Source organism: Mytilus edulis, chromosome 1 (genome assembly GCF_963676685.1).
Source record: "Mytilus edulis chromosome 1, xbMytEdul2.2, whole genome shotgun sequence".
Lineage (NCBI taxonomy): Eukaryota > Metazoa > Mollusca > Bivalvia > Mytilida > Mytilidae > Mytilus > Mytilus edulis.
The window spans coordinates 47102180-47126375 of NC_092344.1; the positions used below are offsets into that span (position 1 = coordinate 47102180).

The 24196-nt window shown below is 32.0% G+C and overlaps 3 protein-coding genes across 5 annotated transcripts in view; 1 reads left to right on the forward strand and 2 right to left on the reverse strand.

Moving 5' to 3' along the window:
• Positions 1–4566, forward strand: part of LOC139483987 (protein MON2 homolog) — a 287784-nt gene extending 283218 nt beyond the window's left edge. For all 3 annotated transcript variants that reach the window (XM_071267710.1, XM_071267718.1, XM_071267725.1), the window contains 2 exons: positions 1416–1498; positions 1784–4566. In XM_071267710.1, coding sequence (XP_071123811.1) covers positions 1416–1498; positions 1784–1947 — 247 coding nt within the window. In that variant the 3' untranslated portion in view covers positions 1948–4566. The remainder of the gene's footprint in view (positions 1–1415; positions 1499–1783) is intronic.
• A 5699-nt stretch (positions 4567–10265) lies between these two features.
• Positions 10266–13786, reverse strand: LOC139484041 (uncharacterized). Its single transcript, XM_071267767.1, has 3 exons — positions 13334–13786; positions 12848–13000; positions 10266–11151 (listed from the first exon to the last, which is right to left on the reverse strand). Exons 1-3 carry the CDS (start codon positions 13524–13526, stop codon positions 10316–10318), a joined length of 1182 nt encoding a protein of 393 aa, XP_071123868.1. The 5' UTR covers positions 13527–13786; the 3' UTR covers positions 10266–10315.
• A 7139-nt stretch (positions 13787–20925) lies between these two features.
• Positions 20926–21324, reverse strand: LOC139519329 (ras-like GTP-binding protein RHO). The gene has a single exon (XM_071311360.1). The coding sequence runs from the start codon at positions 21322–21324 to the stop codon at positions 20926–20928; it is 399 nt and encodes a 132-aa protein (XP_071167461.1).
• Positions 21325–24196: the final 2872 nt, after the last annotated feature.

A 24196-nucleotide genomic window follows, 5' to 3' on the forward strand; every position in this document is an offset into this window, starting at 1 on the left:
GGGCTTTTTTGATATGCTGAATCTAAACATGTACTTAGACTTTTGATTATGGGCCCAGTTTTCAAGTTGGTTCAAATCAGGATCCAAAATTATTATATTAAGTAGTATTCAGCAATAGCAAGAAATCTTCAATTGCACAGTATTGTGCAATAGCAAATATTTTCAATTGCACAGTATTGCACAATAGCAAGAAATATCTTATTGCTTAATATTGTGCAATAGCAAGAAATTTTCAATTGGAGTTATCTTTCTTTGTCCAGAATAGTAGTTGAATCAACTTAAATCATTGTTTTATACAATATACAATGTATATTCACTTTTACTACCAACTGATAAATTAAAACAATCTTTACCATTCAGTGATAATAAGCACTTTATTTTACATTTTAATATTTTATGATGTATTTAAATGAGTAGTTATTGTTGCAAACTCCATTAGAAATTTGAATTGAGATCCGTTTTGGAAAAAGGGAAAGGGGGATTTTTTAAAAAAATGGGGGGGGGGGTTAAATTTTTCTCATTTCAGATTTCATAAATAAAAAGAAAATTTCTTCAAACAATTTTTTGAGAGGATTAATATTCAACAGCATAGTGAATTGCTCAAAGACAAAAAAAGTATTTTAAGTCTCATTAAACCACATTCATTCTGTGTCAGAAACCTATGCTGTGTCAACTATTTAATCATAATCCAAATTTAGAGCTGAATCCAGCTTGAATGTTGTGTCCATACTTGCCACAACCGTTCAGGGTTCAACCTCTGCTGTCGTATAAAGCTGTGCCCTGCGGAGCATCTGGTTATGCTCTGTAAATAGAAGAAGGCAATTTATAATGTTATTGTCAATTGTTCATGAAATACAACAGATGAGTAAAAACTGAGATAATCAAAATTGATTAACAATGTAGGATCTATGATTAAGCTGACTTACCAATACCAGTGGATGTCTCCTTAATGAGTTAGGATCCTTAAATTATGAATTTTGAAAAATTGTGTGTTTGCCAATAACCCTTAGAATCATAAAATATAGACAAAACCTGAAAACAGCTAGAATTAAATATCAGCAATAAAGGATATGTATAACAAAAAAAAAAATGCCTGAAACCATCAGATGAGTCCTTAAAGGAGTTGTTACCCTTAATACAAGATATTGGCATTTTTTTATAATAATTTTGTAATAATTTTGCAATAGTTTTGTAATAATTTTGTAATAATTTTGCAAATCATCGTTAAAAAAAAAATACAATAAATAAGTGGAAATTGAAAATATATCAGCTTAGTATACACCAGCAATCACAATCTTAGGGGGGCTCCTGTTTACTGATTTTAGCAATTGTTTTCAAAATATAAAAGAAAGAGATGGTAGGGGGGGTTGGAATCTCTCTCTGAAGTCTATAATGTTTTTCTAATTATTTTTCAGACCAAGATTAGCTGAGATGGCTTCCGTTTTAAAAGCAATCACAACTCTCATCTCATCACTGAAGAAAGCTCCACCTGGCAATGGTTAGTACAGTATAATCTCAACATAAGGTTGCAACCATTTAACTTCAAGAGTGGTTATGGTTTCTTGTCTGAGTCAGAATTTTTTTCACACAAACTTTTTCCACACTATCATTCAAATTAGTTTGTTCAAAATTTAAATCTATAAGGTATGGGGAAACTGTGCATTCAGAATGTATTTTTTTTGTCCTCTGCTTGAACAGAATATTTGTTTAGGTAAAAACCATAACAATAGAATTATTGTGTTAGAATTTTATGTTTAATTTCTAAATGTATTTGTGTTTTCAGTGGAGAGAGGTGTGTGGAACCAGGTTATACAGCTATACCCTTCACTAGTGGACTGTACAACTTCTCCATCACCAAGTGTTTGTAAGGCACTCAAAGATGTTTTACATGAATATAAGGATCTATTACAACCACTTAACACAGCTACACAAAACGGAACAGTATAATATCTAAAATGTCTAGTCATTAGCTCTACCTAGCTGATTGGCTTAAAAAAATCCTGCAATAGCCAAATTATTTATTGTATACTTAAAAATCTGCCTCCTTAAAAGACGCACATCTTGGATTTTGCAGGGAAAGCCAAAAGTAATTCAAAACAAACCGTTCTTGCTTGCTGGAATAAAAATTCAATATATAATATAATATTGAAGGTAACAACATTTTTAAGTTTCTATTTATGTCAATGATTGTCACTGAAATAAAACACCACAGATGGTCAAAGTATCAAATTTGAAAAAGCCAGTCTTATTTAGCAACCAAAAACGGTGTGAATTTTTTACAGCCAGTATCATTTTGTTTTGATAGAAATGTATTGTGCAAATGAAGTTTATTGGGGTTCATTCTCATTTCATTCTGAAAAAATATTGTATTTATTTAAGTTCATGCTTCATCAAATGATGTAAACAAATGAAATATTGCCTAGATATAGACTTATTTATAAAGAATTGATATATGTAACTTGTTTATAAACAGAATGAATTAACTTTGTGGGTTATTTTGGTGATGACTTTTGTTATGTTGCAATATACTTTTATTTTTGTTTTGTTTATGAAATTGTTAATTGTATTTGTAGTGTTTTTTTGTATGTTGATAATGCTTTGTTTGATTACTTGTACAAATTGTTTATGCAAAGATATCAGTTAATATATTTGTGCTTCAACATTGTTTTCTTAAGCTAACCTTTGCCAAATGGCTAGTAGCTATTGTGATCACTTGCCACCCATCTGTGTCTGTTAAGTTTGTTTAAATCTTCTATTCTAAAATCACCATGTTAGTTCAAATCTTATTTGTACAGAATCAACTTTAGTTTAAAAAATGTATAGATGTTTTCACAACCAAAACAGTGTCTTTAGTAACTACGTACAAATACAATATGGGGTACAACTCCAATATTGAAAACTTATATGGAAACACCCATTATATATGTATTAACTTTAAAACATTTGAATGTTCTTGCTGTAAGGTCATCTGATTATTGCCATCATATGGTGTCTGACTTCTTTGTCATCATCTGTAAACTTTTTGTTTTGAAGAAGAATCTGTAATTGAAGTTCCTTGCCAATTTTAACTGAGTTGGCAAGAATGTCCTCTTCATCAAACAGCCCTCATTGGACCAATCTTACAAAAAAATAAGTTGCAAGAGTTGTGCAAAAAGATTCTGATTGCCAATTTTCTCTTCTGAAACTTAAAATGATTGGGATATCCTATATAATACATCAACATTTAATGTTCATTTTGTGGCAAGCATGGTGCATAGTTCCATAAAGATAATTGAATCTCTATGAGAAATCATATTTTTATCTTATTTTAGAATACTACTAGCAGGCCAATATTAATTAACCTTGCAGGTACGGAAGGTTCTCTAAAAAGTTTTATTCCTTAAAAAATCATGGCAACTGGAGGTTATCTTTTATTATGATTGGACAATTTTCAAAAATATTTTCCTCTGTAGCTGGGTCCTTGGGGATAGAATGGTCTACAGATATCCCTTACATGCTAGGACTCTGATTGTGAGTTAAAACCTAGCTTCACCACCAGGCTTAACTCTTTTTGATTGCCTATTTTCCTGATAAAGATTGTAGTTCATTCCAGTTGGCTCCCATCTCCATCTTAAAAATCGACTGCCATGAAATAACAAAGTGTACTCAAAGTGGCATTGAATATCAACAATCACTTAATTAAGTATCAGTTACTATAAGATGACATGTGTTGGACCTTAACTTGATCAATGAATTTGGGAGACCCTCTACAAAGTGTTTTATGTTGTTATAAATCTTTCCAACCAAAGTAATCCAAAAAAGCATTTCAGAATCCTTGAAGTCTTTGTATTTTGACAATGACACTAGCTTGTCAGGGGCTTTTTGCTTGTAAGAATAACATAAAACTTTTTGGGAAAAACAAGATATTGCCATTTAAATATTTTATCAAACAACATAATTTATTAATAAAAGATAAAATTCTTGCTTTTCTCCAAACCTGCAAATATAATCTATATATATCATTGTTAATGCTGTCAAAAGTTTTGGATTTTTTCCCCTATGATTTCAGCTTGAGTCCAGACAACCCTATTCAGTGACAATTACAGTAAATGTATTTTAAAACATTGTCACAGGAAATGATTAAGATACCATTGATATTTATTAACCTACTGGTATGTAGGATTATTTGTGAAATTTGTCATTGAAACCTCTTAGGGTAATTAAACTTTATAAATTGATAGTAGAAATTATATTGTTTTTTAACACATGTGTATTTCATCCTCCCAGTCAAATTATTTATTATAAGTTTTAAATTATAGAGCAGAAGAATTTTCAATTTGCCTGTATCTCAGATTGACTTTTAGTTTTGAAGTTGATGCTCATTTATTAAAATAATAATGATTTAATAAATTAAAAGAAGCCACCAAATGAGCAATTTGAATTGAAGGGATGAACTTCACAAACAATTAAGAATTGATGTGGCATTTTATTTGTTAAGGATAGTAGACAAAAAGTCATGTGATGTTTTCATATATGTAGTTGTTAACATATTCATATATCAGAGAAATATAAAAATGTTGGAACATCTTTCTGTGTTTGTTGTAGAAATTTGAAGATTTGTTTCTACATGTATTGCTATGTAAGAAAAAAAAATGGCTCAAGTATCATTACAATTGAAAACAAATTGACTATACACATGCTATAGTTGTTAATTTCTGTGTCATTTTAGTCTCTTGTGGAGAGTTGTCTCATTGGCAATCACACCACATCTTCTTTTTATACGACAGCAAAAATTTTCAAAAATTTGGTCGTATATTGGTATGACATTTGGCGTCGTCGTCATCCGAAGACATTTGGTTTTCGCACTATAACTTTAGTATAAATAAATAGAAATCTATGAAATATAAACGCAAGGTAAATGACCACAAAAGGAAGGTTGGGATTGATTTTGGGAGTTTTGGTCCCAACAGTTAAGGAATTAGGGGCCAAAAAGGGCCCAAATAAGCGTTTTTAACCGGATTTTTGTGACAAAAATGTAGGTTATTGATTTGGGGATGTACAGCGGGCGGGCGGGCGGGCGGGCGGTAATCAAATGTTGTCCGTGCATTAACTCATGAACCGTTCAACCAAAGCTTTGACTTTTACCGTTCAGGAGTTATGGTTCTTGAAAGATTGAAAAATGGAGTTGCCAGTCGTGTCCGTGCATTTATGAATGAACTGTTCTACCAAAGCTTCAGAAATTTTAATATGCTGTTGCTGATGACAAAATGGAGGTCAAGTTCAATAATGACGATTTTGACTTTTACCGTTCAGGAGTTATGGTTCTTGAAAGATTGAAAAATGGTGTTTCCCGTCGTGTCCGTGCATTTTCTCATGAACCATTCAACCAAAGCTTTTGAAATTTTAATATGTTGTTACTGATGACAAATTAAAGGTCAAGTTCAATAATGTTGATTTTGACTTTTACCGTTCAGGAGTTATGGTTCTTGAAAGATCGTAAAATGGCGTTTCCATTCACGTTGTTGCATTTACTCATGAACCATTCAATCTAAGCTTTTCAAATTTTAATATGTTGATACTGATGACAAAATTGAGGTCAAATTTGATATTGACGATTTTCACTTTCACCATTCATCAGTAATGGTTCTTGTGATATTGCCAGGACACAAATAAATGTTAATAAATCCGGTTTGCTGTTGTTGTGACAGACTCTTGTTCTTGGTTTTCGCACAATAACTTTAGTATAAGTAAATAGAAATCTATGAAATTTAAACACAAGGTTTATGACCACAAAAGGAAGGTTGGGATTGATTTTGGGAGTTTTGGTCTTAACAGTTTAGGAATTAGGGGCCAAAAGGGTCCAAAATTAAACTTTGTTTGATTTCATCAAAAATTGAATTATTGGGGTTCTTTGATATGCTGAATCTAAACATGTACTTAGATTTTTGATTATGGGCCCAGTTTTCAAGTTGGTCCAAATCGGGGTCCAAAATTAAACTTTGTTTGATTTCAACAAAAATTGAATATATGGGGTTCTTCAATATGCTGAATCTAACCGTATATTTAGATTTTTAATATTTGGGCCCGGTTATCAAATTGGTCCACATTGAGGTGTAAAGGGTCCAAAATTGAACATTATTTGATTTCATCAAAAATTGAATTCTTGGGGTTCTTTGATATGCTGAATCTAACCATGTATTTAGATTTTGGATATTGGACCATAATAGGTAAATGTCCAATTTAAAATTTTAAGTTTTTAAATTTAAGTTCTTCCTGTGTCAGAAACCTATGTTGTGTCAACTATTTAATCACAATCCAAATTCAGAGCTGTATCAAGTTTGTGTTGCGTCCATACTTGCCCCAACTGTTCAGGGTGCGGTGGTATAAAGCTGCGCCCTGCGGAGCATCTGGTTTTATATTGATATACGACCATATCAAAACAATGACATGCAAATTGGGATTGCTTTTGCACTGGTTAGCAAAGTGAGTAAGAGCAAAGACGGGTTTGATACAAATTTTTATCTTTTGACTGTTACTTGAAAACTAGAATGTAAAAACTTGGGTAAGAATGACAGTCTAGTACAAAGCAGGGTTCATATTCATATCTCATCAGATGTTTTATCTCCCTCTATGGTCTTGTGGTAGTTTGCTCATCTTCAATATAGGATGATTGTGGTTCAAACCTGGCCTGGTCAAATCAAAGACATGACAATATGTAATTACTGGCTGCTTCTCAATTTGGAATCTGGCAAAGCAGCAGTGGCACAAGAGTATAGTCAAAGACTGGTTAGTTTGGAGTTGGAATAATTTTTCCGTTTAAGGTGACAAATCTTCCTGCAGACTGTTAACCTTATGAACCAGCGAGTAAAAAATACTTGTCTATTACAAGACAGGGTTTCATACTAATACCACATCCATCTATCTATTTATCCAAATTTGACCAAAATCATCATAAAGGTATCTAGTTTTACAAATGTGTCCAATGACCCTGCCTGCCAACAAACCTGCAGACATGGCTCGAAACAGAACATACAGGTTAAATGCATGTTAATTAGGTCTATTATCTTAAAAAACCCTATGACTGGAAAAAATCTGCACTGATGATATCTACATATTGTCTGTTTTCTTCAACACTGTCATACAATTTCTAACGGAAGATATGATATAGCCCTTTAATTATGAATTTCAATGATTTTTATACACCTGTTCACTGGACGTAAATTTGTATTATGGTATATCATTTTCTGTCTGTCTGATCTTTCGTTGACAACATGTCAGACATTATTAAACTAAAAAAAAAATGCAGGGAAGTTCGAACTGTGGTTGGTTGCTGCGAAACAATATCCGTGCATTTACTGATGAACCATTCAACCAAAGCTTTTCAAATGTGTTGTTACTCACGCAAAACGGAGGTCAAGTACAATATTGACGATTTTCACTTTCACCATTAAGGAGTTATGGTTCTTGAAAGATCGGAAAAGGTTTCTTCGGTCTTTTTCCTGCTTGAACTTGTGAACTTAACCTAAGTTTTCAAATTTAAATATATTGTTACTGGTGACTAAATGGAGGTCAAGTTCAATGTTGACTGACAATTTGCCCTTTCACCTTTCCGGACTAATATAACTAAAGTAATTGAAAAATGGTCTTTCAAGTTTCCACTCATGTCCTTGCTTTAACTCATGAATTATTCAACCAAAGCTTTTCAAATTTATATATGTTGTTACTGATGATAAAATAGAGGTCAAGTTTAATATTTACAATTTTCACTTTCACTTTTCCGGACTAATATACCTAAAGTAATTGAAAAATGGTATTTCCAGTTTCCACTCATGTCCTTGCTTTAACTCATGAATTATTCAACCAAAGCTTTTCAAATTTATATATGTTGTTACTGATGACAAAATGGAGGTCAAGTTCAATATTGATGATTGTCACTTTTAGTGTTCAGGAGTCATGGTCCTTGTGATATTTAAAAATGACAGGACACAAATAAATGTTAAAAAATCCAGTTTGTTGTTGCTCTGACAGCCTCTTGTCATCTATTTTTGTCGTGCCTTACATCTGGAATACTATTATAGATAGATAGAAACTTGAATAAGGAAAACTGACCATCAAGACAATATCTACAAAGAATTTCCTATATTGAAATTGTCTTACAATCCCATTATTGGAGTTATTGCCCTTTGATAATGATTTTTTTCCCTCTTTTTTTTTTTGCATATTGTCTAATATCTGAAAAATATATAGCAAAAATTATCAGCAATATAGAAATAAGGAGATGTGGTATGATTACCAATGAGACAACTATCTGCTAATTATATAAAGTTCAAATAAAGTATATACATGTATAAGCAATTATAGGCAACTGTACGAACTTGATCTACAAATAAGTCAGATAGTCGAAATCACCAGTCGACTCCTTTTAGGAGTACTTGCTCTTCAATGACTATGTTTACCAAAAGTTTTCTGTTTTTTAGTCCCCTTTTAACAAAGTGGAAGGGGCATTATGTTTGAACTCTGTCTGTCTGTCCATCCTTCAGTCCAGCAAATCAGTTTTCCACACTGTTTTTCGTCATGATTCAGATATTGACTTTATAATTGGTATATAGTTTTTATCATGACAAGTGACATATTAAGTTCAAATTTTGTTCATGTCTGATGTTTTTGTTCAGAGTTATGATCCTTGGACTTTAAAAACTCACTTAAATAATCAGTTTTTTAACACTTTTTTTCAACATGCTTGAAGATATTGACTTGATATTTGTTATATAGTTTACACTATGACAATTTTGTTCCAATACAATGGATATTTTAAAACCAGTAGGTGTCTATGCAGGGCCGTAACTATATTGAGGCAAACGAGGCAAATGCCTCATGTTGGAAATTTCTAAAAAAAAAAAACTGAAACAAGATTGTCTTAATTCATATCAGCCTGAATTGTTTTCATGGAAAATTTCTTGCAAGAAGAAAGTTCTCTTCACTCTCTCATATTTTTCGTGATCCGTGAGTCATCCATGTTTCTATTTTACTTTTAGTTTTCAGAGTTGATGGTCTATTGTTTGTACTTCTGTGTCCCGGGTTTGTCTTTTGTTCATTTATTGTCCTACTTTATAACTATAGTCTGCAGAGTGTTGATTTTCATTTGTAAAGTGTGGTTTTGCAATGTTGCATGTCCACCGATGTCCAGACATTGTACGAGAAAATATTGTAAGAATATACAATGCTACTGGACATAGAAAAAAATTGTCGTTTCTGCATGGAGAATTGAACTTGATATCAAAGAATACAAAACTGGCTCTTTTTTGTAGATAAATCTAGATAGGTGACATGGTTTAAATCAAAGTAAGACCAACAATTTCCCGGTATCAAATCATCTTTTAAAAAAAAACGTCAATGTATTGCCATATGACCTTTTACATTGAAGGGTTAAACTTGCATGAAGTCGTTTTCAGACCCTTAAACAGAAAATAAAAGAATATGAAGTAAACGTGCACATGACCTTATATCACACAAAGTCGATGCATAGAAAAAATACAAATGCTCAATGGCCAAAGTTTTTTTTCCTGTTCTTCATCTTGATAGTTGATGGAGGGTCTTCAACAATAAAAGAAGCATTAATACCGTAAAACAAGGTCAAGATGGTCCTTAGTGTCGACTTAAGCAGTAATAGTACTTAAAGTATAATACTGCACTGTCACTATATTTAAATCTAGTCATAAAAAATCACCAAAGTCTGAATTAAGCACAATACAAGACAAGGACAGACAGACATAATGATTATGAGAATTTAGGTTTTTGTTTTATCCTACGGTCTACTTTTAATGTTGTTGTAAAACCTAAAAGTCTTAAATTACAATGAATCTTTGTGTTTGCTTTGAGACAAAAATATTGTCGAAAGAAATAGCTAAAAATTAATTGCGTTTGAATGTAAGAAAGAGTCTGGGAAACGCTCAGAATGCACGATTTTGCGTTATTTTTCTCAGGGGGTCTGGGGGCCGCTGAACCTCGCCAAAATTTTTTCGCCTCGCTACGCTCGGCGAATATATTTTGCCTCAATATTAAAAGAGGCTAGTTACGGCCCTGGATTATAATTTAGTACGCCAGACCCGCATTTAGCTTTGATAAACAAAGTAAAGAAATCTTAGAACACCAACACTGTGAATTGGCGGCGTATTACATCCTTATTTCCCGGGAGATAAACAAAAAAATGTTATAACAACCATTTTGGAATATAACCTTTCCAACCTTCATTTAGGGCTCCCTTCTTTTGAAAAATAATAGACCTATTCATATCTACATATTTTCATTATTCACAAACAGTTTCATCTCGTGAGGCTCAACATTGTGTATTGTCAACATTTCCTGAGAACTTAAGACACTCTTTTTTCCATGTGAAGTGTTTTATAACTGATTTAGCAGAAAAGGATTGTGAATATGGTATCTTCGGTTTCTTTTTATCCCACTCAGACTCTGTAAAGTGCGATTTCCCGCCACTTTTTGTGACAACTTGTACATCATCCATATCCTCACCACTTTCTTCAATGTCGGTTATTGACATCAAGACAGGCGGACGTTTTATACTATCACTCTGACTTTTTTTCAGCATTGTCTTGCCATTTTTATTGATAGTTTTTGTGTTGTGGGATATACTGTGTTGTTCTGGAACATTTGAATTATTCGTTACCAAAGAGCTACTTTGAGCATTGGCTTTACTACTGTTTGGACTCATTTGAGATGGAGCTGGAGATGGGGGATTCTCAATCTTAGTTTTATTAAACAATAATTTCGTCTTTGAAGGTGGTATAGAGAACGATTTTATGTATTTTGTTGTCAATTCATTGGTCGATTTTGGCGGCTGTCTTCTCAGTGTATTCATTAACGCTGGTCGACTACTACTTTTGGGGCTAAATGTGCTGTAATCTTGATTATGTGTATCTGTTTCTTCATTGGTTGAAAACCTTGTAGAAGATGGCATTGCAGGAATTGCAATTATTTTTTCCCTGTCTGACTTCTTTGGATCTACCGTTCTGCAAGCATCGATTAAATAAAATGGAATAACTATTGCTGCAATAACTGCACCAACTAAGGCAATATACCAGCATAGTGATATGGTGTTGTTCCCAGATTTTATGTCATTCTTATAAATCATCAGGCATGCTATCACAAAAGCAACTGTAAAAAAGGAGAATTAATCAATTGTTGTGTAAAGGGCTTAGGCTACTACTGTTACTGTCGAAAACTTAAAAAAATCAGAAATTTAACAAAAAACAAATTTTACAGAAATTTAACATATTATGATACAAACTTCTATGTCGGAGGTTTATCGTTCATTGTTGTTTGCTGTCTTCCAGAAATACAGTGAAATAGGTCAATAAATTTTATTGAATGTAAGTAAAATGAGCGAAATTTGCATTTTTTGCGTTATCTCGAAAATTTCCGTTTGAACAATATGAAAATTAAGGGGATATATAGGATTCATGTTTGATTTCTAAATTATTTGAGTGTGGGTGATGTTTGAATTTAAATTTACCATGATAAATACGATTTTGCACTTATGACTTCTTTGTAGTTTAGACCGTTCAGTTTTTTACATTACATATAAGAGATGTATTGACTAACTCGAGGCCCCACTGAAATGTTAATTTCATCAGAAAGGAAATATCTACAGTACTACCATATATATGTATCAACTAACTTTAAACTTTTGGCCGAATTTTCGAGAAAACATAATATTAGTTCCCTTATCCGTAGCCACAGAATCGACCCAAACTCCACTATTTGATACATTATATGCTATGATATTCATCAGAATGGCAGAAGTTCCATACGAGGATGAAATTAAACAGACCTATAAAAATCCAATTGCATGAGTTTACTATCTATTTACAAAAACTGAAAATGCTGATAACATGCGCAACCCATGTCAATCTAACAAAAGAGTGAAATTGAACGCTGCATACGGACCATAAATGAGAACTATTGCAGGATAGTTTTAAACAAAATTTAACCGATATATATTTTATATAGATTGCAACGAGTTCATTTCATCAAAATCCGAAAATATTTTATAGAGAATGCTTTTGTCGTTTTCTTAGTTTGCATCACTTGAGTGACTAAATATATAAAAAAAATATAACGATATCTTTTTTACCCAAAAGGAATGCGTCGTCAGCAAATATCGATCAATAAAAAATTTTTTTTTTGCATCTGTTGGTTACTACATTTATATGACTCAAAAGTTGTAAATTGGGTATACAGTATCGAATCTAGGGAGATTGTTGCGGGAGTCAGTGGAACATGGTTTTTCTACCCGCAATTTTAATTAAAAAATTTGGATGATAATTACGATATTAAATACGCAGGCCATTCTCGTATTATTCTTTTCAAGGTGGAATAGATATGGATACTACTTGACTTGACTTCCAATCGCTTGAAACATTTTTTATATTCCATGTTTCTGAAACTTATATCCTTTTAAATCACAATCCAACAACACAATGTTTATTAGTAACGTTACCGACAATAATACATGTACATGCTTTATGAATGTTCATTGAATATTCAAGTCATTATAAATGAAAATATATAATTTCTTCGACATACGTCAGAGGTTTAATTAAATGATTGTATTCACCGCGCCGAAGTCAGGAATATGACGGTTGTTTCTACGTCATAAAAAAGTGACCAATATCTAATACTAAATGTATGTACATGCATATAACGGCAAACCACAGTTATTTTATTCCAAGGGACCAACACGATCGCTATATATATACCTCAAATGTATCACCTCGATCAAGTTAGGTTTTTCCCAAGATCATTTGTATCTTAGTATATGTATATTTCAATATTATTATTATAAACTGACCTGCTAAAATTGCCAGAACAACTGTCGTATATTTGATTGCTCTCGCCTTCTTCCATTGATTTGTCCAAAATATTGTTAATGCAGACATCACGACAAACAAAATGTAGAATGATAGTCCTAGACATGACACAATCTCAACTGTTTTGTGGTTGGCTGAAACAGAAATACAAAAAAAAGCCAATAGCACATAGTCCTATAAAAAAGTGTTTAAGTATGGATATGATATTGCCAACGTACGATACCGTCTAGCGCACGATCCCATGTTTATATGACTACTTTTAATTTGGAAACCAAAGGATCCGGGAGGTAAATACTAGTAATTGTTCGTGAGCAATGAAAACAGACAGAACCTAACCAGAACAGGTAATGCAGACTGAGTTCATGTGGGAGTTGCAACCTCCAAGTTTTATATTTGAAAATATTGTGATAATATGAACACATTTTCATTGAAACCTGAATTGAGACCGTCGATATTAGTTAACTTACGAGATTTAAGATAGTCCGGCCACAAAGCACAAGTATCACTACCACCATTTATATAACATATTTGCCAAAGTCCATCACTTCCACTTTCGTGAGTAGACCATTTTGGAATGGAGAATGCCGTAATATATAAAATAAGTCCAATGGCAGAAAACAGAAAAAAAGCAATGCGCAGTTTTTTATAAGTTGAAGCCATGTTTTCGGCTAGTAACAACTGACGGATAGTTTGTTAATAATTTGTTAATAATTATGTAAGTCGTCCGACTTCTCCTTCAATCCATGATTTTTCATCGATTTTCATATTCTACAAAATGTCTCTTCTCTGTTTCTCTACATACAAAAAAATGGACTTATGGGAAATAACAGATAATTCAATTGTTCTTTTGTTATTGATTTGTTAAACATTACTTCACCAATAGATATATATCTATGCTTCACCAAACCTTTTAAAACTGCGAACACTATACCAAATCTTTTAAAACTGCGAACATTATACAGTACTTACATAATTAAACCCACCTAAATATTCACTGTTTAGGCACTATCAGGTTTCATAAATGACATTTCTTTCGACGTGCGCTAAAAGGCGGATTTTCGATCAAAAATCTTAAGTAATATAATGTATCGTTATTAATTATATAAACATGTAAATGAATTATACCTCGACCTGCTTGCGCATTCAGTTTGCGGTATTTGTCACTATTTCTCAAAAATCCACTGTGTCGACCATTCTTATTTTCAATATTGTTGTGAAAGTTTTAAGTAGCAAGATCTCTTTCTGTTTCTTAATATTGCCATGATCCGATAAAAAATGATAATCTCATTTATTAAATATTGTTTATCGCATCAATTTTCTGTATGGATTTTAATAATGGAATAAAAGTCTTTTTTGATTGAATAAGGTTGGTCAATATATGTATTTTTCCTTTGATCAGTATCGTCTCCGGTATTATTACAATCTATCGGATTCGCTTGTTTTTCTTGCTGATAAAGTCAGTATAAAAATAAAAAATGCCATTGCGTTATATACGAATATTCATGTATTATTTAAAAAAATAATGTAAACAATAATGAATCAGCATGAGAGTTAAATGTAATTTGAGGTTATTGAAAAAAATCAAATCTCAACCTATATATAAGGGACGACATCAAAAGTACTTTGCTTAATCTATCCACATACCAAATGTTGTTGACTTATCCCTATGGTAACAGAAGACGAGTACAGTAACATGTAAAGGTGTCAGACCACCAATTACTCCCTCCAATTTAGAACATAGGCCTACTTGGACAAAAAATAGTGCATTTGATGTCATTCTTTACTTAAACAAACAAACAAATTGGCAGAAATGAAACTTTTGGTGAAAGGGAAATATATCAAGACCATTTTGAGCCAAAATTTACTTGTCTATGAGTTTGCATTCAACATTCAGGATTTATGCACTCCATAGTATACTAATTTAAGATTTCAGAAAACCAGGGGTTATTTTCAGTGTTATCTCTAGGGAGACCTCTTCTTTCTTATATGATTTTAAACGTATGTTGAAAATTGGCATGTAGTAAGCTGATCCATGTACAATTCAGGATATACCTGGTTTCTATGAAGTTAAACTTAAGGTAAAATATTTAGAAAGCTGTGAAAATTGCAAAATTTGGTTGAACAGATAGGGACTTTTAATTGGTGGTCTGACACCTTTAAAACAAACCTGATCACTGGAGACTGATCTATGAAGTCAACGCCATATGACAAACACCAGACTGACATTTACCCAAAACAATGTGGAATAAATACTGTTGACATGAAAAGCTACTGTCTGAGGAAAAGACCTCATACTGAGAACAACTAATTTGATTACTTTAGTATATAAAAGAGGCCATTGCACTGACAATGCATTGCTGTGAATGTATTTCTATCATCTAGGGTGCTATAAACAGTTTCGTATAAAAAAAAAATTGGGGTTATTCCCCAACTAAAAATAGACATGGAGGGAAGTCCCTTTTTTTCAACATAATTGGTGAAAAAGTATCAAGTTTTTTGTATTTGGTTGGAAAGATATGTTGATTAACTTCAATTAAAGCAGGTTGAATGATTAAACTAATTTTAAAAATTAGATTAAAAATACATATTTTGAGGGGATACAACACTGTAAACAGTCTGTTTTTTTGGCAGTGAAAATTGAAAACTTATTTGCAGCCACTGTAGCTCTTTTCGGAGGAGGCGAACGTACCCTGAAGCATGAATTTTTTGAAAGACCAGGTAAAAATCTATGAAATTCATACAATTTTGATTATGAAAAATGTGCAGGTATCATGTCTTCAGGGGTGTGCACATGACCTGATTTCAGGTTTTTTAAGCTTAAATTAGGCAATGTTTTTCCCAGTTTCTCTGGATAAAACTTTTTTATACCATTAAAAGTACACTTTTTTTTATTCCATTATAAACTACAGAACATTCTGATTCCAGTGATATCTAATTTTATACAAGTATCTTTATTAATCAGTCCACCACTAAGGGTCACTTATACATGGTCCCTCAAAATATGACGTCATAGAAAAAAAAATGTTGATTGCACCCCTACCTCCATAGTGATACCATGTGTTGTCATCCTAGGTGAAAACGAGGGAAAGATGTTTAAGCTCATATTTGCCATTTGTCAATATTATATTTACTCTTGAAATATAACATCTACAAATATAAAGTCAAGCAAGACAAAAAATGTTAATTCCAAGCAATAAACAGCCAGACTATGCTGATGATTTAGCACTTTTATCCCATACCGAGGACCATGTGCAGGAGAAGACCAAATAACTAATAGAAACAGCTCAAGATCACTTGAGATCAATGCCAAAAAGACAAAGTTAATGTACCTCAATACAGAGAGACAACCTGTCATATTTATAGAAGGGAAACAGCTGGAAACAGTGGATTCATTTAACTACATAGGCAGTTGTATAACAACAGAAGGTGGTGCTGAAAGAGATATTAAGATCAGAATAGGAAAAGCTAGATCCGCATTCATTAGATAAGCCAACATCTGGAAAACAACAGCCTTTTCAAAGAAGTCCAAGCTCAGACTCTATAACAGCTATGTACTTTCTGTACTCTTATATGGCTCAGAGTGCTGGAGAATGACTGAGAAAGGTATCAACAGACTATCCAGCTTCCATAACACATGTCTAGGGAAGATAATGAAAATATTCTGGCCAAACAAAATCTCCAACAAAGACCTACATGAGATGACCAGCACCAAGGACATGGAGACTTTGCTAATATAAAAAAGATGGAGGTGGCTTGGTCATGTTATACGCAAACCATCTGATGACATGACCAAGGTAGCCCTTAGATGGACACCAGAGGGGAAAAGAAAGAGAGGCCGACCTAAAACAACATAGAGACGCACCATAGAAAATGAGCTAAAGGAAAGAGGATATACCTAAGGCACAATGGGAAGAAAAGCAACCAACCGAGAAGAGTGGAGAACACTTGTCCTTGCCCCATGTGCCATATGGCATAGTAAGGAATAAGTAAGTAAGTAATAAACAGCCATACTATCCAGTGTAAAGCCGAAACCAAAAAAGTAAAATGTAAACGGAAAACAAACTAAAATTCAAATTGGACATGATTTCAAGGTGCTATTCCAAAAACTAAGATTGGGTAATTTAGATTCCAGTTTTATTACTAAGTATTCTGAAATATTTGAATATTGGCATCAACTTATCACGAAACTGTGCATTGCTTCTTCTGTTTTCTGCAATAGGACGTTTTTTATATATTGCGGCATTCACCATTTCAAAAATGGTCTACTCACGAAAGTGGAAATGATGGAAGTTGGCAGATATATTATATAAATGGTGATATTGAAAAGTAAAAGTCTGGACTTACCCAGGAAACTACTTATACCTAAAGTCGAGGTACAAAACTCTTTGATTGCTTGCACCATTGGTGAGTCAAATCTGAACTTTATACCATTTTGGGTGGTAATGTTGAGTAGTTTAGAATATTGTATCAAACGTTTTACTGTGTGGTTTAAATTTTGCGGTTCTCTCTATGTCACAAGCAAATAAAAATCATTGTTTATGTTAAATGTTGTATCATGAACTAGGAGTTTTGTAAATATAAAATTATGTTTCAAGGTAACGAAAAGTTTAAAATCATGTGAAATTTTCAGTTTTTATGAGTTTTAGTTCTTTAATTCCATTTTTCGTCGAAATGGCTGCAACTCAAACCTAACTAGGGAAACCTATATATATACGTCTGGCGTATTAAATTTTAAATTTGGTACCTTTTGTTAGCTATTATTCGCGTGTTTCTCTGTCCTATATGTTCTCCCATCTATTTGTAAGTAGTCCTGTCATGTTATGTTGTCATTTTAATGAAATATTTAACATTGTCATAAAGGCGGGAGGTTTTGCATGCCACACAACCAGGTTCAACCCACCATTTTTTTCTTAAACTGTCCTTAACCAAGTCAGGAAAATGGCCATTGTTACATTATAGTTCGTTTATGTGTGTGTTACATTTTATTTTGTTTCTGTTGTTCTCCTCTCATATTTGATGCGTTTTCCTCAGTTCTAGTTTGTAACCCGGATTTTTCTCTATCGATTTTCGAGTTTCGAACAGCGGTATACTACTGTTGCCTTTATTTAAATATTATGGCTGTTGCACTCTTTGATCAGGTAATAAATTAGGTAAAAGAAAAAAATATATAAACAAGTGGAAGCCTTAATAAAAGTAAAGATATCTGTAAAGGCAGGAATTAAACGGTTTGAATATTCATTTTGAAGTTTTTATAAATAAAATTATTTATTAAGATCATTTGCAATTCTTTTTAAAATTTTGCAAAATAAGTTAGAATAACAATATACTAGACTCATTAAGTGATCAGTTTAGCAAAGGGCTTCATGGTCGTCTCTTATAACATCCACATCATTTGAAATTTAGTGGATAGTTGGCTCATTGACAATCATACTGCAACTCCTTATTTTTATATTTTTAAAATTAGAAATAAAAAAAGAGTGATGACAACAGCCCTAGATATGTTTAACTAACAATTTGATTGTTCATATTGACATAGATCTAATAATAAACTGATGTGACATCCTTGCTAAGTTTAGATTGATACTAAATGAAAGCAGAATGTCTTTAATAAATTCATTTTCGCATTTTGACATCACTTGATTCATTTATCTGAGGTCAATCTATTACAGGCCAAAGTCACAAAAGTCATGTAGTCACAAGACGTTGACAATATAAATTTGATATGGCAGATCTTTGATTTTTTTTTTGATTTTTTTTTTTAATTTTATAGATGTGGCACAATTTAGAACCCTATTATACAAAATCACCAGTCTATTGTTATACTGTTATCCTCTAGACGTCTTCACCATTCTTTTGCTGTCACTATGACACACATCCCACATGTCCTTTACTTCAGACAGAAAAACATATAAAACATCAGAAAAAGAAAAGAAAATTGATGTAATATATTTTATTCCATGTTATAAGCTTTAGTGATGTATAATATAGCATTCACATGTCATTTACACAACTATAAAATATTTAGCAATGAAATTATATAAAATGTGTTTCATTTGTAATATTGAGCTTTTATATAATAGTAAATTCGGTTGATATATATTATACATGTGATGTGTCAACTAATCTTTAATTTCAATTAATGCTGATCTTTTTAACATTGGCAACTAAATTGTAATTATTTGGAACTTAATATTGGAACCTTTTCTATTAAGACAGATTTAACAGAATATTTAAGACGTTCATATACTAATGCCTTTGCTTTAAAATAACAACATAAAGCACCAAAAACAATTACAAGACCTAAACGTGAGATTTTAATAAATAACAAGAGTGCATAAGCAGAAATGTCTCGACTGTTTTACCTATGATTGAATACATGTTGAAAGTCTGTAATATGAAGGTTTTACTGCAAATATTACATTTACTTAATAGTATCAATGTAGTCTCTTGAACATATCTTTTATCAATTCAAAACTATATAATTTTCTATGTAGTCATAAAAATCTACGAATTAAGCAGTTTATCAACATCAGCCTACAGTTTGTTATTCTTGAGTCAATTTTTCAGAACAGCTAGTCAAGCTCTAGGAAAATTTAGTAATTTTTGTAATACCACTATTGCGATCCCTGAAGTTGCTTTTTAGTGAAATTTGAAATTATATTATTAACTATACGTGTCTAATCATTACATAGAAAATTGACAAATCATGAAAACATTAAAAAAAATTACAGTATAACATCTGGAACATTAAAATAGAATTATAACAAATATACAGTAATTGTTATCTAAAATTATTTACAAGTTTTGACAAACTAACCAAAAATAAAATCGAAACGACTGAACATTGTTTACGTTAACATTCTAAATTTCCCCCATTCAAGATAATAATTGGTGGTAGCTTGCTTGATCTACAATCATTTTGGTAAATTAGTATTAAAAACATATTATACAGCACTTTTGAAAACATCATCTGCAAATTTGATTCATAACAATATTTCAAATAAATGTGAACAATTTCAGTTTTCTTCAAATAAAAACATCTAAACAAGTTTGTCCAGTTAACACATAAAAACTCCGGGATGATGAACAAAACTATAAATCTGGGCACTTTCTGACTGTATTATTCTAAAACGATATACCCTGTTAGTATTGTTATATTTTAAAATTAATGATACATAGAATGATGCAAAAAACAAAATTATCAATGCAAATGATTATGCTTGGTATATTTCTAACAATTTTCTATGCTGAAATACGGTTAAAAATACATATCAACCAACACTTGTATCTCCTAAATCAACAGATATAGAACATAGGATGTTTGACCCTAGCATAGCATCCTTTTAGTTCAGTAGGGTTTGTTTGTTTTAAATATTTCCTAATGAACAGATCGATAGTGGGTCGTGTCGTTATTCACCTTTATTGCATGCCAAGAATAATTTCAATTCATTAGAATTTAGTTTTATGTACGCTTCATTTCTGCAACCTTTTTTTGCCTCGTTCTCATTGCAAAAACAATGATTTACATGAAATGAAAAACAACCAAAAGCTTGATTTTTTAAATTTTACACTTAAGTACATCCTTACATGACAGCAACAACTCTTTAAAATTTTGCTTTCAAACAACTTCTCCATTATGAACCTTATGTGTTCTTAAATCAAAAAGATATGGAATCCTTAGAAAAGTAGAGAAAAAAAGTCTTTTTTTTTAGTAATAGCCTGAACTTTGTCAAAAATATTAAACAGTGGTTTCTTCTCACAAAATGCATAGATTAAATGAATTTTGTCATATTCATAGTTGTTTATTTCACCCCTTATTAAAAATAAATATAATGCCTCAGATGCAATATTCCTTTTTTCACTCTTTTGAAACAATACAAGAACTCTAATTGAAATAATTCATCGTTCTCAAGAACACACAAAAAAAATTCACAGGAATAACAAAATATTACTTAAAATAATTATAAAAGTCGCAAAGAGGAAACACTTCTATGGTAGTACTCCAATTTTGCCAGACTTCACATTATAATCTAGAGTTCTTTGTTAATACACCTAAATATTACAACAGAATACACCTGGCCACCGTTATCCTCTTTCTAGCTTGTAGAGCTGCGCGGGTGGCTGTTTCAAATACTTCTCTCACTCCCTCCTTTGTTTTGGTTGAACATTCAAGGTAACAATATGCCTTTATTTGTTTTGCCATTGCTCTGCCGTCTTTTGGTCGAACAGGCTCTTGTTTCATTTTTAAAAGATCTCGTTTTATATTTTCATCATTTCTTTGATCTTTTTCATTACCCACAAGTATTAATGGTACATTTGGACAGAAGCGTTTTACTTCAGGAGTCCATTTCTCTGCTATACTCTCTAGGCTATCTGGGCTACCTATTGAGAAACACAAAAGAATGACATCTATTTCTTGGTATAGTCTAAGGGGACGAAGTCTGTCGTCATCTTCCATTCCAGTTGAATCACACAGTGCCAATTCTACCTACAAAATGAACAATACGTAAATACGGTGTCAACTGTCCGTTTAGGCTACAATTCAACCATATGATATCAGATTACTCATAATCGATGTGAAAGTAAATCTTATTTCTTAGTTCCTTGATAAAAGACTGCTGCTCCCAATGAAGATATTAAACCAAGAGTCCAAAAAGTAAATAATCTTTTTGCAAATTTACATACCCTATCACGAGATGGTTTACCGTTCGGAATATCTGTTTCACAGATGACAGCATATATGTTCTAGTTGTCGAAACTACAATCCCATTCCCTTTTCACAAACTTATGATGTGTTCTACAGAATGAGCCTTGTCATCGGTTTTGCACTAACATAATCAAAGCAAAGGGTACCACATGTGGAGCAGGATCTACTTACCCTTCCGTTTTCTATGTTGTGTTTTGTGTACTGATCTTTGTCTGTTGATATTTTTCTTTTTTGGGCATGGCATTTTCAGTTTATTTTCGACTTGCGCGTTTGAATTGGTATCTATAGTCCCTGTTTTAAAACGGATGTCCATAAAGTTAAGGAATCATACCATAGCTATGATTTCTATAGTACTGGATATAAATTAATTTGGATATTTGTATAAGTATACTGTCAAAGCTTATTGACAACACTGCAGGTAAAATAAGTAATTTTTATTTTAGTTGTAATTTGTGCTATGCGATTAAAACAAAATACAACTGATCATTCGTTATAATTTGATAAATTAAAGTTATTATTGATTATGTAATTAATTGTGTTTTTAAAATAGAACATGAATACCATTCTCAAAATGGTAAAATATCACAGATGAAAGGAATGCATAAAGTTTTTTTCCAACGCATTTCAGTTATATCAAAGCTAATTTTGTTTACTAAGTACCAATATCACATTATTTATTTACCTTCGAGTAATGCACAACATCTTCTTCCCCCAAAACAAATATAATTTTCCACAATATAAACGTTTGTTAAAGAGTCTTGGTCATCATTTTATTGCAATAACAAATAAGGTGTCAGTAGATCGTTTCAGTCATATTGAATATTTTTTATGAACATTTAACCGTTTTTTTTCAATGAAAACAATTCATAATGTGAAGCTTTCAAAAATAAATGAATAAGTTTATTAAATGATAATTTTAAGTTGTGTGCTATTTTTGAAAAATCAAATAGCCAAAAAGAAATCAAGATCTACACATATATGTCAACATAACCAATATTGTCGGTGAAATTAAAATAGATGTTCGTGTCCTTTTATGAACATTTTACTAAAAAAAAGAAATCAAATTGACATTCTAACCATTCGTACCCCTGTTAGATTTTCTATATAAGATGTTGTTTTTACGAAAATAGACAATTATTTGCATATACATTAATGGTGTTCTAGCCTTGATGGCCATGATGGTTTTAGCAGTGATAAAACACAAAATTTACCTAAGATAGCCGGATGATCACATAGGCCAACTCCTTTAACAAAATGCATAGACTTCTTGAACTAAACATCGTTTGAATATATGCTGATTTTTTGTTGGTATACGCGATGTTTGTTTTCACCTCAATCTTTGGTCTCCCTGTGCATTTCAATCATGATGAAAACTCCTGTCATATTTTTTCACTGTTTTATCAGAAGTCATTTTATCGTATTAGTAAACTTTTTATTTAAAAAATCCTATATTCCAGAACATAATTCGATTTGGTGTTGGGAGGAACTCTGTCTGAAACCTTTTGTCGATAAAATTTTAAAATTTAACATAATTTGTATTCACTTGTCTTTGTATAAGAGAGGGGCAAAAGATACCACAGGGAAATTCAAACCCATAGATTGAAAATAAACTGACAATGTCATGGCTAAAAACGAAAAAGACAAACAGACAAATAAAAGCACACAAGACACAGCATTTAAAAATAAAGACTAAGCAACACGACCCCCATCATAACAGAGGTGATCTCAGGTGCTCCAGAAGGGCAAGAAGAAAATGCTCTATATGTGACACGCTTCATGTTTCTCATGTTATTAGAAACCCGGTAAATAGTCTTATTCGGAAGATCACATTCGTGAAAAGGGAACGGGATTGAAGTCAATCTGTTAATCAAATCAACAGAACATGTGTCATTCAACTTGATTAGACCATATCCTGACTACTTCACACCAATCCAGAATTACATATAGAAATTGACAATAAACTTCGGTTTCTACAACCAATTATAACTTCCAAATTTATTTAAAATGCAACACTACAATAGTAACTGCATATGAGGTATATATCTTGAAGAACATTCTTTTCATATCCTGATATTATTTTCATTTAGACCTGATATTTTTTATACAGCCAAAACAGCTAAAATAAACATGTTAAAGTCTGCACTTCAGGGGCAATAACTTGAAAACAGGTTTCCAAATTTTCAAAGTAGGTAGATATGTTCATGCTTATATTTTTTTTGCAGTTTACTATTATCTTGGTTTAAACATATTGTATTGTTCAAAATAACAAATGGATTAGACACAAGTTTTACAACTTAGTAACGTCTTCTCCAGCTCATATAGTTATCTGAATAATAACAAAATAAAAATAATAAACTGCTTCGCCGAGTGCAGCTAGTAACGAGCACAGAGGTACAACCGCCTTCATAATTCAAATTTGATCTAGTATATTTTGTGGTAATAAGTATTGTGTATACGGTTGGAGAACAAAAACGAAAAATTCGGCAAATTTGCTATTTGTAAAACGGTTGAACAGTTAAAGTGACACTACCAAAATTCAAACTGGATTAGTAGTTTGTGGTAATAAGCACTGTGCATAGGTTTCACAACATTTGTTTTGGGACAAACTTCAGTTAAAGAATGG

Excerpts from the sequence above, each read along its gene's own strand:
- LOC139519329 (XM_071311360.1), bottom strand. The coding sequence starts at position 21,324 with ATGGAAGATGACGACAGACTTCGTCCCCTTAGACTATACCAAGAAATA.
- LOC139484041 (XM_071267767.1), bottom strand. The coding sequence starts at position 13,526 with ATGGCTTCAACTTATAAAAAACTGCGCATTGCTTTTTTTCTGTTTTCT. Across the intron at positions 13,001-13,333 it reads GCCGGACTATCTTAAATCTC|CCAACCACAAAACAGTTGAG; the intron begins GTAAGTTAACTA and ends TTTCTGTTTCAG. Across the intron at positions 11,152-12,847 it reads TGTTCTGGCAATTTTAGCAG|TTGCTTTTGTGATAGCATGC; the intron begins GTCAGTTTATAA and ends CCTTTTTTACAG.